At 30.1% G+C, this 15,126-nt stretch overlaps 6 protein-coding genes across 6 annotated transcripts; all 6 read left to right on the top strand. All coding sequences in view use genetic code 12, as the record gives it.

The window, feature by feature from the left end:
• Nucleotides 1-128: 128 nt before the first annotated feature.
• On the top strand, nucleotides 129-845 carry DFJ63DRAFT_313945 (uncharacterized protein; the record flags this gene model as incomplete). The annotated part of the gene is made up of 1 exon (XM_064906265.1): nucleotides 129-845. One exon carries the CDS (start codon nucleotides 129-131, stop codon nucleotides 843-845), a length of 717 nt encoding a protein of 238 aa, XP_064762163.1.
• Nucleotides 846-1,042: 197 nt separating this feature from the next.
• DFJ63DRAFT_176126 (uncharacterized protein) lies at nucleotides 1,043-2,071 on the top strand. The gene has a single exon (XM_064903768.1). The coding sequence runs from the start codon at nucleotides 1,241-1,243 to the stop codon at nucleotides 1,799-1,801; it is 561 nt and encodes a 186-aa protein (XP_064762162.1). The 5' UTR covers nucleotides 1,043-1,240; the 3' UTR covers nucleotides 1,802-2,071.
• A 270-nt stretch (nucleotides 2,072-2,341) lies between these two features.
• On the top strand, nucleotides 2,342-3,013 carry DFJ63DRAFT_336116 (uncharacterized protein; the record flags this gene model as incomplete). Its single annotated transcript, XM_064908324.1, has 1 exon — nucleotides 2,342-3,013. The coding sequence occupies one exon, from the start codon at nucleotides 2,342-2,344 to the stop codon at nucleotides 3,011-3,013; it is 672 nt and encodes a 223-aa protein (XP_064762161.1).
• A 407-nt stretch (nucleotides 3,014-3,420) lies between these two features.
• On the top strand, nucleotides 3,421-3,876 carry MBF1 (Mbf1p; the record flags this gene model as incomplete). Its single annotated transcript, XM_064905088.1, has 1 exon — nucleotides 3,421-3,876. One exon carries the CDS (start codon nucleotides 3,421-3,423, stop codon nucleotides 3,874-3,876), a length of 456 nt encoding a protein of 151 aa, XP_064762160.1.
• A 3,468-nt stretch (nucleotides 3,877-7,344) lies between these two features.
• Nucleotides 7,345-9,069, top strand: DFJ63DRAFT_323066 (proline specific permease; the record flags this gene model as incomplete). Its single annotated transcript, XM_064907489.1, has 1 exon — nucleotides 7,345-9,069. The coding sequence occupies one exon, from the start codon at nucleotides 7,345-7,347 to the stop codon at nucleotides 9,067-9,069; it is 1,725 nt and encodes a 574-aa protein (XP_064762159.1).
• Nucleotides 9,070-9,211: 142 nt separating this feature from the next.
• Nucleotides 9,212-15,107, top strand: DFJ63DRAFT_306591 (snoRNA-binding rRNA-processing protein). Its single transcript, XM_064905493.1, has one exon. It carries the CDS (start codon nucleotides 9,416-9,418, stop codon nucleotides 14,909-14,911), a length of 5,496 nt encoding a protein of 1,831 aa, XP_064762158.1. The 5' UTR covers nucleotides 9,212-9,415; the 3' UTR covers nucleotides 14,912-15,107.
• The last annotated feature ends 19 nt before the right edge of the window (nucleotides 15,108-15,126 follow it).

Genomic DNA, 15,126 nt, shown 5'->3' with positions numbered 1-15,126 from the left:
TTTCATTCAAGTTTCCTAAATTTTAGATGAAAGATGCATTAGGATGCACTGGAAAACATGATTTAGAAACTATAAAAAGATCATCAAGCGTAAGATTTTGAAAAATTAATGAATACAACTATCCAACAATGAATACATCATATAATAGTTATAGTAACAACTTGAAGCCACTCAATGGTTTGTTCAATCAACAACAACGCTTCAATCCAACACAACCGCTTCAACATACGAATGGTCTTCATCTGTCTGTCGGCATCAACCCACTAGCTACACAATTACCAAGTTCCCTGCAATCAATTTCACAACAAAAAATTCCGAATCTACCAGCCCTTCCCAGTCTTAAAGAAAAAATTTCACAACAAGACTTATTGAAACAAAGACTAGTGCAAGAAAACTCATTGAACATAAAAAGACTTCATGATAATGCATTGTTACTCAAAAAAATGAAAGAGAAACAGGAACAAGAAATAGATCAAATAAGAAAAAATGATGAACTAAAGGTCCAACAGAGAGAAGAAAATGCAAAACTTCCTTTCCATTTGAATATTTATAATGATAGACCTTCAAAAAGATCTCAAAAACGTTCAAAAAGAAAACATGAACGAAGAAGAAGAAAAGAACTTCAAATGGAAGAATTGTTGGACGAATTATACCATATAAATAACTTGTTTAAGACTCAAACGAAGGAAATAATAGACCTGTTTCAAACCCAGATGAAAGATATTAACAACAAGTTGGAGACTATGAACTCGAGGTTGAACAATACGGATTACAAGTTGGAAGATATCCATGATAATGATATGTTCAACCTGAGTCTGACTGATGAGTTCATTGATGAACTTTAGCAACTAACTGATGATGGGTGGAAAGACTGTTGAATGTGTCATGTAATAAATTTGTGGCAATATGTTAAACAAGCAATATCAGAGTTTTGACCCAAATGATTCACAATAGATATTATATAACTCTATTGTATAGTTAAATAATATAATATATGTTAATTTAAATATTCTATTCAAAGCTGTAAAGAGTGAATTTATGTAGTATATTTTAGTTTTAAATAGGTTCACTTAGTCCCAGTTGTATAACTTAATCACTGAAAGTTTCTAAAATAAGGATGCATCATGAAGCATTTAGAAATAATGCAAGTATAAAGAGCCAACAAAAGCAGAATTTATAATTATGAATATAACTTATCTAACAAGATTTTACACCATTTTGCCAAACCGATAATAACAACATGGATCCAATGCCATGCACTCATAAAGTATCCCCTGACTCAATAAAATTAGGCGTACAATCAACAGAACAACCGGAAGGTCAAAATGAACAAAGCTTATTACAACAAAATCTAGCTCAAGAAACCGGACATATTGGAAAAAGTAGTGATCTTAAAGACAATCATCAAGACCCTCTACAAAAACCGAATGCTGAAAATGCTGCTAAAGTGAATGCATTTGACAAGACTAGAACAGAAACAGCTCAGAAAGTATCAAAAATAAAGGATCAACAAAGAACAAGAAGAAAGAAACACCAACTTCAAATGAAAGAGATGTTAAAACAAACAAACAAGCTGATAATAAATATGTCAACCATATTTGAGAGTCTGATTAAAGAGTTAAGCATCCAGATTCAGAACCAGACAAAGATTTTGAACGCTCTGTTAGAGAAATTGAACACACTGTCGGTGAATATGAACACACTGTTATTGTCTATGAACACTCTGTTGAAGAATATAGATATACTGTTGCGAAATATAAATATCCTAGTGAAGAATATTGATGCCGATTTATTCGAATAAATGATTAATTTATTGAAGAAATTTAACAACTAACTGATTGTAAGTAGTATGGAAAAGCTGTTTAATTGGGTGTCTATTTGCAACATTATTTGTTATATAAAATGTGTTTATCAATAGTTTAGTTTATAATATTAAGATTATCTTAAAATTCAGTAGGTCAGGGGTAAACAGATTATAAATCTCTTAATCAATTCGAAACCTTTGATTATATTTATCTGGTTAAGCAACTAAAATTGATATATATCTAAAGATTGTATTTTAAATTGATCTAATCAAACATTACAGTATTTAGAAAGTATCCTGAAAGTTACTGATTTGTTAGAGGTCATTCATCCTCTCTAAAATGGATTAATCAATAAAAATTATGTCTTTACCTCTCATATCGCTGTTTACTTTTTATTTTTAAAGATCCTATTAGTAGAGGTATCAAAATTGACAAAAGTCACATTTACAACCATTTATTAAATTTTGTATTTATTAATTTACTTTGTTTCTTACTGCAATACATCTATAACGTTAGTTATTGTTTGATTGGTAATCATGGCTAATCCAAATGCCAACATACTTGATTCTGCATTTACGAATTTAGATGCGTTTATGTTAACATACAGCGGGATTAACCTTGATAATATAACAGGAGCTGAAAGAGCAGCGCTACTGGAAAAATTAACTACAATTTTAAGAATATTTAACCATCCTCATCCACAAGAAGTATTAGATCAATATATTCAATTCCAGTTAGACGTACAAACTCGTATAGGAAATATTATTAATGATCTAAGAGAAATCCAACAATTTCAAGTGCCACCACAACCACAACAGTTGCAGCAAGAGGAACCACCAATGATCAATAATAATAATGAACAACAACAACAACAAGAAGAAGAACAACAACCAAATATGATCAATAATCCAAATCCAAATCCAAATCCTAATACTAGAAGAAGAAGAATCTCAAGATCAACAACTGCTGGTCAAGATCCAATTTCAACGACAATGTCATCCACTTTATTAACCATATCATCTACTTTAACAACCATGTCATCCACAATGTCATCCACGCTTACAGAAATTAGTTCTTTTGCAAAGAGCCAAAAGAAAGTTAATAATAGAATATTAGCTAAACTTGATGAAATTTCTAAGACTCAAATGGATATAGCTAAAGCTCAAACCAATATGGCTAGAAGTTTGAGAGCGAATAATCGCAATTAAATTTAGGATTTAATAATTTGGCTAATAATAGGTTCAATTCTAAAAATAATTTCGCTAACAACAGGTTTAATTCAAAAATAATTTAGCTAATAACAGGTTTAATTCATAGGTATGGTTATAGAAAGGTTTAATTAAAAAATTTATATAAATACTGTAATTGTAGTTGGTACTAGTTGTATGATAAATTGCAATAATTTATATGCTTATATTATATACAGGAAATTTAGCATCTATCTAGAATATTCTTTTGTTTAAGTCGTGTGCGGATGGATAAAAAACCAAATTGTGGAAGGAAAAAAAAAAGTGTATGAATCATCAAAACGAACGTCATAAGGGTTATAAATTTAGATTGATCATTTCAACTTTTACTACAACTATATACCTATAACTTTATAATATAAAAAACCATGTCAAATTCAGATTGGGATTCCGTTACTATCATTGGATCTAAAGCCAGAATTGGTGGCGGTGGACCAAGAGAGACAGTTGCTAAGACGTCATCTCAATTAAATGCTGCTAGAAGAGCTGGAGCCGTTATTGGTACTGAAAAGAAATATGGTAGTACCAATACTAGATCTAATCCTGAAGGTCAAAGATTAACCAAATTAGATGATATTGATGATGTTGTTGCTGTTAAGAAAGTTGATGCCAGTGTTGGTAAAGCTATTCAACAAGCTAGACAAGAAAAGAAATTCACTCAAAAGGATTTAGCTACTAAAGTGAATGAAAAACCAAATGTGATTAATGATTATGAAGCTGGTAGAGCTGTACCAAGTCAACAATTATTAGCCAAGTTGGAACGTGCTTTAGGTGTAAAGTTAAGAGGTAAGAATATTGGTGAACCATTATTTGGAAAAAAGTAAGTTTATTGATTAATTAATTAGTTAATTATTAGGTTCTTTTTCACTTGATGATAATGATGATTTATATATATTGCATGTTACGCTCCATTCTTTACAGTTGGTGATATACAGTTATCTTTTTTTTTTTTGGATTTTTCTTTTTTGATTATATAGGAAATATAAGATAAATTTATATTGTACATTTATGTGAAACAGTGTATTTGTATCAGGGATATTTCAATTTACGTTTAAAGTAACTACTTAAAATTAGTATTATCAGCTATCCACGATAATTCTCAGTTGAACTTCCTATCAATAGCAGCAGTTTAAACTTTTGACGCACCATCCAAATTCAAAAAACCCTGTCGCAAATCCACAGAATAGCCAAGAAAAGCCATCCCTCTTTATTGGATAGGTACAACGACTGTAGTTTCAAGGATCTTTAGCGGTGAGTTATTTGGGCTACTCTGTTAGCATTAGATTAATACGATTTTTTGGGGGTAAACAGTCGTATGACTTAATCTAGTTTTTTTGACGAGGAGTTGCAAATAATCTTTGCGGTGTTTGTAAATATGGCGAAATAAATATATTATTGAATCCTGATTAAAGAAAACTATTTTGTAAACATCTTGAAATATTAATTCAAAAATCTATAATGGATAAGATGAGATAAGATGAAACAATCGATATTGATAATTATCACTCTGAGAATCACCTTATTAAATGGTGTCTTATCGATTGATTATCAACAACTACTTAAACACCTTCCTGATCCAAGAATCTTCTTCGGACCTGATAGCCTCATTACTTGGAATCAGACATTCCTAGACGAACATGCACCTGATAAACTTCAAACGGATAATCAAAGTATACTTCAGATACCCAATTTAAATATTTGTTTCAACAGTACACAAATGGTCGGCATTGATTTGACTATGGAAGATAAAGACAACCATTGTGTGTGACTTATCTCAGTTTACCAATTGAAAAGGCTGATGAGTTAAATCGATTGTCAAATCACCGATCAAGTGGGAATATTGAACAAGATACTGTGATATGGTTACATGCTTTATATGGATATCCTTGGCCAACTGAGATAAGCCAATTTTTAGACTGGATAGATTATTTAAATGAGGTATCAGTGATTCCAGATTTAGATATTACAAAACTAAACCAAAGGTTAACAAAGGAAGTTAAAGAATTATTTGGTAATGATGCAGTTGAGAAATTAACAATTGAACATTCCAATCCCACAAATATCCTAGTTACTTCAGTTTGTGGTGGATTTGCAGGTCCATTATATAAATATTGTCGTTATACAAGGGAAGAAAGATCAAGAACGATCGATCATGGATTGGATTGTATATCTTGGTCTAAATCTAACGCATGGAGTGTACTTGGTATATGATATGCATCTGCATATTGTCAAAATGATTGTTTAGGTGTGACTTATAGTTGTGAACGGTATGGTTTGTTAACGGACTTGGATATATGTTGGTCTGACAGACCTGTAGAGTGTAGTTGATAGGGTTAATTGGATTTGTATATTCGATGCGATGATATTATGGTACGATATCATCGATAATAAAATTACTTTTTGAAGGTATCAGAGTTATGATTCCTTGTAAGTAAGCATCATCAGAAAATCAGAGGTATGATGAAAAATTAAATATTTAAAGTTCAGATTTGATTGACTTGCAGTGATAATGTGGGGTTGCCTGAATGAGTTAATAAAATTGGATATTGACGTTCAACAATGAGCATACAAATACGAATATGTTACAGAGAAAGTTTAATTAAATGATGGGTTTATTGTGATTAAAAGAAAACATGGGGTAAAATGAGAAGAGGTAGAATGATGAGAATGATGATAATGATGACTATTGATGATATTAGAAGAAATAGAACGGCAATAGAAAATGAAGAGTGGGGGTAAATACACTATTTAATTTAAAGTGGAGATGATGATTTATTTCCCACTTTTAGATCGCTATAATTATAAATAAATAAATTAAATTAATTAGAGTAAACGTAAACGATGAGGTCTAAAAGGTGTTAGTGTTTGCTTTTCATTATAGGTTTAATTGAAGAGATAAGATTGAAATTGACCAGGTGGTCTTGTCTAATATGATATGATAATTTGATTAGATTAATGTGTCGGCTAGATAACGATATATTAGGTAGAGAAGTCAAATAAAAAGGTTACGTGAAAGGATAATGCAAACTAATAAAGTAATTGTAGCCTGTAAGATAGATATGACGAGACATGAAAAGTTATGACAAATTGGTTGTTATCACTCAAAGATTGACTAAAGTTAAGTCATAACTGTTAAAACTGATTTAAGGTGGTTGAATTGCGTCTTTAGTCTTGTCCATCGCTAACCAATACCAATTTACAAATTGACCTCGCTAACAGTCATCAAAACTAAAAACTGTGAAAAAAAAAGCAATTTAAAAAATTACACAGAAATATTTTTTTTTTATTCGGCGTTTTTTAAAGAATTTCCCGTTAATCATTTACATGCAGGTTACAGTTGCAGTTACAATTCTTCTCCTTCGAGTGCTGCTGCTGCTGCTGCTGCTGCTGCTGCTTTATCGGTATAGTTGACTATAATTACCTATATTGATTGCATCATAGTAACAGTATAATTATTAATCTAGTTTAAACCATATCAAACAAACCAATTGTAAACATCATCATCACTAACTACTACCCAGACATTCCACTAACTAACCTAACTAGCTAAACAATGGTCTACACAAACCAGTTTTAAATTGAAAACTTTATTTCTTGATTGTTCACGGCGTTACTTTTTTTTTTATTATTTTTTATTTTTTAATTATTTTTTTTTCTTAGGTTTAAAAGTTATACCGATAATTAATTTTGACTCTTGCAAAATGATATGATTTATAGAGATATACTTTACTCTTACATAGTGAATGTTATCTTCTCAGATTGTTGGTTGTAAGGCTCAATGTACTTAACTCTATCTTGGTATTGTGATTGTGATTATGATTATGATTGTGATGTAATGCAATTTCCCCACTAATTACTACTTCCAAATCGTATTCTCCTTAACCTATTATCTTGTACTCTGATTCTCTTCTCTAGTCTTTTCTTTTTATTCTCTTAACAGTTGTTTCAATTTCGCTTTCCCTCTTTGCGTCTTGCCCGCTTTAGGCATTTTCATGTTAATTCTTATTTTATTTATTATTATTTTTTTTACGGTTATCTTTACCTCCAACTTTCCCACTCCGAATAGATAAAATAAAATCTCATTGCATAGATAATCTTTATTATACTTTACTTATTATTATTATTTTATTATTTATCGTCTTTCAATTGTAAAATTTTCACAACTATAACTTTTTATAAATTTTATATATAAACCCCAATATCTTACCGTTATCTATTCATATTTCATAATTACATTTTGTTTTAGTTATTCAATTATCTTATTCTTCCTTACTTTATTCCTTCAATAAACAATGAAAGATCTTACCACAGTTAAATCAGCTGGGTCAAGACCAAGTATATATAGATCAGGTTCAGGTTATCCTGATCTTAGTATATCCCATTCAAAAATCATTAATGTTGATGAAAAAACTGGGAAATTATTATCTCCTAAGAATTCAAACTCCGATTCATTCGATACTTTTGATGAAACTCATGAATTAGAAAGGGGTTTGAAATCAAGACAAGCTCAATTATTAGCTTTAGGTGGTGCTATTGGTACTGGTCTTTTCGTTGGTAGTGGGTCCGCTTTAAGTACTTGTGGTCCTGCTTCTTTAGTTTTAAGTTATACGATTATGAGTTCAGTGGTTTATTTTGTTATGAATATGTTGGGAGAAATGACTGCCTTCTTACCATTACCTGGTAATGGGGCTCAATCATTTGTAAATGATTATCTTTCATCATCATTTGGGTTTGCTGTGGGGTATAATTATTGGTATGCTTTCTCCATCTTAATTGCAGCTGAAGTTACTGCTGCTGCTATTGTGATTGAATATTGGATTACCAGCGTTAATATTGCCGTTTGGATTACTATCTTTTTAGTTATCTTAACTGTTTTAAATATGAGTTCAGTTAAATATTTCGGTGAAGCTGAATTTTGGTTTGCTTCCATTAAATTAGTTACTTTAACTGGTTTAATTATCTTAGGTATAGTTCTTTTCTTTGGTGGTGGTCCTCATCATGATAGATTAGGTTTCAGATATTGGAAACATAGTCCATTCTCAGAACATTTAGTTGGTGGATCAACTGGTCGTTTCTTAGCTGTTTGGACTGCTATTGTTAAATCTGGATTTGCCTTTATTTGTTCACCAGAATTAATTGCTACTACTGGTGGTGAATGTAAAAAACCAAGAAGAAATATTCCAAAGGCTGCTAATCGTTTTATTTATAGATTAGCTTTCTTTTATATTCTTGGTACGTTGGTTATTAGTGTTATTGTTGATAAAAATAATCCAGATTTATTAAGTGGATCCGGTAATGCTGCTGCATCTCCATTTGTCATTGGTATTCAAAATGCCGGTATCCCAGTATTAAATCATATTATTAATGCTGCTATCTTAACCTCTGCTGCTTCAGCTGGTAATTCATTTACTTATTCTGCTTCAAGAGCTTTATATTCCATGGCTCGTAGAGGTTTAGCTCCAAAGATTTTTACTAAAGTTAATCGTTTAGGTGTACCATACTATTGTGTTATGGCATCTATTGCTGTTGGGTGTTTAGCTTATCTTAATGTCTCATCTACTTCTGCTAATGTCTTCAATTGGTTTGCTAATATTACCACCATTAGTGGATTCATTAGTTGGGTATTGGTTGCTTTTGCTTATTTAAGATGGAGAAAAGCTATCAAATATTATGAATTAGAAGATAGAGTCACTTATAAAACCATCTTACAACCTTATGGTGCTTATTATGTGATTGGATTTATTGGATTAGTCTCCATCACTAATGGGTATGGTGTATTCTTTGATTTCAACGTGGCTGATTTCTTAGCTGCTTATATTACTTTACCAATCATTGTTGTCTTATATGTTGGTCATAGAATTTATGATTATTATGTCAATGGAGTTAAATATTGGGTCAATCCAATGGAAAAAGTTGATGTTCTTACCGGATTAGATTTGATTGAAGAAGAAGATGCTAATGAACCTGATCCAATTCCAAAGAATACTTTAGAAAGAATATGGTTTTGGATTGCCTAGTTCTGTCTTGTGTTGTGTTATTTTACTTTATTTTTACGTTATTTTACTATTAAATATTCATGTGTTTACTTCGCTTAGGTTTTATATATTCATTGCTTTTATAATATAGTCGATCTATACTAAATATATTCCCTCTAATTATCGTTATACCGTTAAGAGTTTGCAACAATTTTATTTTGTTCGCAGTAGTTAAAAAAAATTGTGTTGCACAGAACCAGAACCAAATAGCCCATCTCTTTTTTCTCAGCTGTAAAAAAAAAATATCAAAAAAAAATCAAAATTATTCAGTTAGACGTTTACAGCCATCAGAAGGATCATTCAACAAAGGACCCATACCTATCCCACCATGTCTAGTTTGAGTCTGCAGTTGAAGAGTATCAACGATAAGACGGCTTCTGTCGCTCTTGATCGTAAAACAAGATCTCAAATCCATTCCAGATCGCTTATTTTCGATCCCAAAGTGGCATCAACTCAGGATTTTGATTATTTATTTCAACTAGGGTTAGAAGGGTTAGATGAATTAAGTGAGATTGATTCGAGATTTAATCGTTTCAGACAAACTTTATTCTCTGATACTTCGATTAATTTTGATAGAAACGTTCAAACTAAGGATACTTTAACTCAAATCAATAAATCCATCGATGCATTTTTGAATTTAGTTTCTCCTTATTATGGTTTAAATCCAACCGTCAAGACTTTAGAATGGTTAGTAAGAAGATTCCATATTAATATTCATAATGCTGAACATTTTATCTTAACTGCTTTACCATATCATCGTGATTCAATCTTTGTTAAAATCTTAAATATTGTTCCTAAAAATCAATTCCCAAATATTTTCAGTTGGTTAATTGGTTTCAAAGATCAATTGAAAGCTCCTCCTGCCAACTCTATCTTAAAGGCATTCTATAATGATTATCCTTTGTATAATATGTATACTGAATACTTGTTACAACAATTAGCCAATGGTACTGTTTATAAAGAACAATTAGTGTTTTATTTATCTATTACTATTCAATTATTAGCATCATTATCAAAGAAAGCAGATACTTTAAATGAAATGTATTTACCATTGATTTTAAAAGTTGTGGGTCATTTATTATTAACCAATGATTCAAAATATTCCAGTTCCATGAAGATTGATACTAGATTATCCGCTTATTCTATTATTTCAATCTTAACTTCCATCGTTCCATTGTCTTCCAAATTAACTGAATCCTTAACTGAATCAATTTTACAAAATTCAAATGTGTTCGATACTAATTTAGCCAGACAATCATTGATTGTGTTAGGTCAATTATGGAATTTTAATAATGAAAGTGGAAGTACCGTTAATTGTTTTAAACAGTTATCTATTCCAACTTTATTAAAACATGAATCATTAATCAATGAATTAATCGCCGATGATTATAAATTATCCAGATTCTTAACTACTTATTTCATTAATACTTTCCCAAATACAGATTCATTGAAATTATTCAGATTAATTCCAACTTCTCAAATCTCAATTTCAGCAATCACAAATTTAATCTTCGCTAATATTAACTCATCCCAAGATGAACAAATTAGAAATAACTTGATTCAAATCATCGAACAATCAGGTGATAACTTGGTTGAAAGTTTCACTTCTGAACAAGTCCAAGAATTAGAAATGAAATTAATGACTACATTAGGTAACAAGATCGTTATTGATATTACTAACGATGTCGATTTCGAAGGTAGTGAAGAAGATAATGGTGATTTAGAAGATGTCGATGAACAAGTCTTAGAAAGCATTGACAACATTGAATCAACATCTGTATCATTCATTTTATCTGAAAATAATGAACAATTTTATAAATTGGTTAATATATTATTAAATCAATTAGTTAAAGCTAATCATAAGATTAAAACTCAAAAATCAATCATTGCTACATTCACTAAGAAATTATTCACCAGTCAAGACTCATCTATTTCATTCTTACTTAGATTAGCATTAAGTCCATCCACTTCAACTTTAATTGCTCTTTCAACTATCAGAGTATTAAAATTGAAATTAAAAGAATTAACTTCTTCTAAAGCTTCCACCACTCCATTAGATCTTTATTTATTGATTCCTATTCTTTTATTAGGATTACGTGATGCAAGACCATCTATCAGACAAGGTTTTGTTAATTTATTATCCATCGTGAAAGATGTTACTAAATCAACTCATGAAGGTAAAAAGAAAGTTAAATCAACTTTATTTATGGAAAATGAAATTTATCATCATATTGAAGCTAGTAAACGTGCTATCTTACCACCTAATGATGCTGTTTTGTTATGTGATTTGATTTTTGAAAACATCGAGGATGTAATTTTAACTCCAACTGCTTTAAATGGTCTTTTATTCAATCATGTGTTTAAAAGTTCTAAAAATAATCTGAAAAAATTCGGTCAATTGATCTTAAAAACATTTATTTTAAATCAATGGTCATTAGAATCTTGGTCTATTGTATTCAAATATAATATTTGGTCAATCATAGCTCAAGAAAATGAGGTTGGAACGGATGATAGATATTTCTTCGTCGATACTGATTTACAAAACTATTTTCAAAATAGACCAACCATCCTCCAACAATGCAAACAAGCTAAGATTGATTTCACTAAAGTTGAAACCGATATCGTTGGTTTAGTTGGTGGTATCAGTACTAATGATAAGAATTCAATCAGAGAAGTTGAATGGTTTAATAATGGTTTAGAAAGTGCTTATCCAAATTTACAAATCACTATTAATGAAAGATCAATTAAAGTATTTGATAAATTCAAATCCACTGATTTGAAATTAAAAGTGGTTAGTAAGTTAATTGAATTACTCGTGGGTAACTCCAATACTGAAATCGATCCATTAGATACTTTACAAAAATTATCTATTGATCATGATTTATTCTTATCTGCTTTAAGTTTAGTTCAAATCGGTACTCAAATCCCAGAACAAGGTTTAGCTAAACGTAGAAGAAGATCATCAAACTCAACTAAACAAGCTATGGTTAAAGAAGATATTTCCAATATTGCCAGTGTTCATTTAAAGAAATTAACTATTGTATTAGATATTTTAGAATACAATTTAAGAAAGGAAGCAAGCGTTTTAGGTCATCCTGATTTATTAAAAGCTTTATTCAAAATCTTAACTGATTTAGATTACTTAGGTAATGATGGTAATTTACCTGTCTTATATGCTCAAGAAACTTTAGCCAATTGTATGTCCTTAACTATTTCCAACATGAAATCAAGTGATAAACAATTTAAATTTGATTCTAATTCAATCAGAGCTGATTTGATTGTTAACTCTATCAGAGCATCTCAATCTCCTCAAGTTCAAAATCGTTTATTATTAGTGGTTGCCGAATTAGCTTCATTAGCTCCAGAAATCATTTTACATTCCGTCATGCCAATTTTCACCTTTATGGGAGCTCATACTATTAGACAAGATGATGAATTTTCAAGTTTAGCTTTACAAAGAACCATTGCCAAAGTTATTCCTGCTTTAGCCACCAATGGAACTTCATCTATTCCTAATGAAATTGAATTCTTATTGACTAGTTTCGTAACTGCTTTCCATCATATTCCAAGACATCGTAGAGTTAAATTATTCACTACTTTATCCAAGACATTACTGGCTGAAAAATCATTATCAATTCTTTTATTCTTAATGGGTCAACAATATGCTAATAGTTCAAACAAAGCCAAGAGTCTAGAATGTTTAGAATTCACTATTTCATTCCTTAAAGGATTTTCAGCTTTAGATCAATTATCAGCTTTGAATGGTTTCGCTCAATTATGGAAATTGATTCCAACTACTCCACTTGATCCAAAATCAGAAGAATATAAACAATTAAGTACCAGATCAATCTATGGTGGTTCAATCTTATCATTATCTGAAGATGGATTAACTGAATTATCAGCAGGATTATTATCTTTCATTGAATTAATCTTGAAAGATGATGCTAATAATGTTGGTTATAGTATTTCAAGTTTAAAGACTAAGATTGCTGTTGTGTTATTAGATTCTGATAGTCAAGAATTAGAAATTTCAGATTTACTAAAAGAATTCGGTAATGTCACTTCATTTATCATTATGAGTTTAGATACCTTTAATGATTCACAAATTATCTTAACTAGATTATATAAATTACTTTCAACTTTCATGGACTTATTACCATTGAATTATTTCATTGATTCCATTATTGAATTATTAGATATTGAAAACTTAACTGATTCTGTTTCGATCAAAGTGGCTAGAAATTATGTTATTTTAGCTGGATCCAAATTTGAAACTGAATTAAGTACTTCCAATATCACTGAATCTATTAAATCAAGTGTGGTTGAGAAATTATTACCAATTTTAATCAAGGGTATTAAAGGTAATATTGATGTTGAATTACAACAATCATTCTTAAATACTTTCTCCATTATTATTAATAAATTCGGATCAGAATTAGCTACTTCTAATTCCAAACTTTTAATTGATGCTTTACAAGCTTCAACTTCTGAACAATGTTTATTATCATCTGAAACAGAGGTCATTATTTCATCTATTAGTGCCATTGGTAATATCGTTAATATCTTAGGTGTCAAGACTATTGGATTATTACCAAAGATTTTACCACCTGCTTTGAAAATATGGCAAGAAACCACCATTGAAAACTCTCAATTTGATGATGATAGTGCTAAATTGATTCAAACTTCAGTTATTATTTTACTTTCATGTTTGATTAGAAAATTACCTGTGTTTATGACTTCAAGTTTAGATTCTATCTTAATGGCTATTTTAACTAGTGATTTAGTTGATAATAATCTTAGATCCACTGTATTAGAATTAATTGTGGGTCATGTTGAATTATCTCAAGTTTTAAAATCATTAACTAATATTTGGTCAGCTAAACAATTCTATACTAATGATCATGCTGGAAATCTTGGTTTATACTTGAAGGCATTAGAATCAACTATTGATAAGATTAGTAAGAAGGGAGCTATTTCTCAATCATCAATCTTTGTGAAATGGTTTATTCAAGCATTAGAGTTCAGACATTATATTGAAAATGATGGAGATAATAAATTCGATAATAATACTATTTATAGATTAGAAGGTTCATTCCATACCTGTGCTATTACCTTTGTTATGAAATTGAATGATAAGAGTTTCCGTCCATTATTTGCTAATTTAGTAAGATGGGCAGTTGATGGTGAAGGTGCTAATGTTGAATCTGATAAACTTTCAAGATTATTAGCTTTTTTCAAATTCTTTAATAAATTACAAGATCAATTAAAGGGTATAGTGACTACTTATTATTCATACTTGATGGATGCAACTGTTTCAATCTTGGATCAATTTTCTCAAGATAAGATTAAAGATGTTAATTTAAGAAGAATATTACTTACTTCATTGAATTTATCATTTAAATTCGATCAAGATGATTATTGGACTCAACAAGGTAGATTTGAAAGTATTTGTGATCCATTATTAGGTCAATTGATTAATATTGAAGATTCAATTGGGAAATATCTTGTCAAGACCATTACATCTTTCATTTCTAATGTTGCATCCGATGAATATAATGAAACATTAGTGCATGGATTAATCAAATATGTCTCGAATGAAACTGGTCAAAATTCATCCACTACTAAGATCTGGGCTATCAGATCCTTAAAGGCTATTTTCCAAAAGATGGGTGAACAATGGTTATCTTACTTACCTACTTTAATTCCATATATTGCTGAGTTATTAGAAGATGATGATGAAACCGTGGAATTAGAAGTTAGAAATGGTCTTGTACGTGTCATTGAAAATGTTTTGGGTGAACCATTAGATAGATATTTAGGTTAGAATAGTGTATAACAATAACAATAAAAATATAAAAGTACTGTTTGTAATATTTAAAACGTAGTTGCAAATTTGGTAGCGACACGAATTAAGATTAAGTCGTGTCCTTCGAACCAAAATCATGGAAAGTTCCAAAATGTTCTGAGCACTTCTAATACAAAAAATTTCACCCAATTTGATTTAACCAATATAGTTATTACAAAGGTTTAAAGTATAAT

The sequence above is a fragment of the Scheffersomyces coipomensis genome (assembly GCF_036884675.1).
Source record: "Scheffersomyces coipomensis strain NRRL Y-17651 chromosome Unknown DFJ63scaffold_4, whole genome shotgun sequence".
In the NCBI taxonomy this organism is placed as follows: domain Eukaryota; kingdom Fungi; phylum Ascomycota; class Pichiomycetes; order Serinales; family Debaryomycetaceae; genus Scheffersomyces; species Scheffersomyces coipomensis.
Note: the sequence above shows the minus strand (reverse complement) of the source record. Positions and strands in the feature narration are given on the sequence as shown.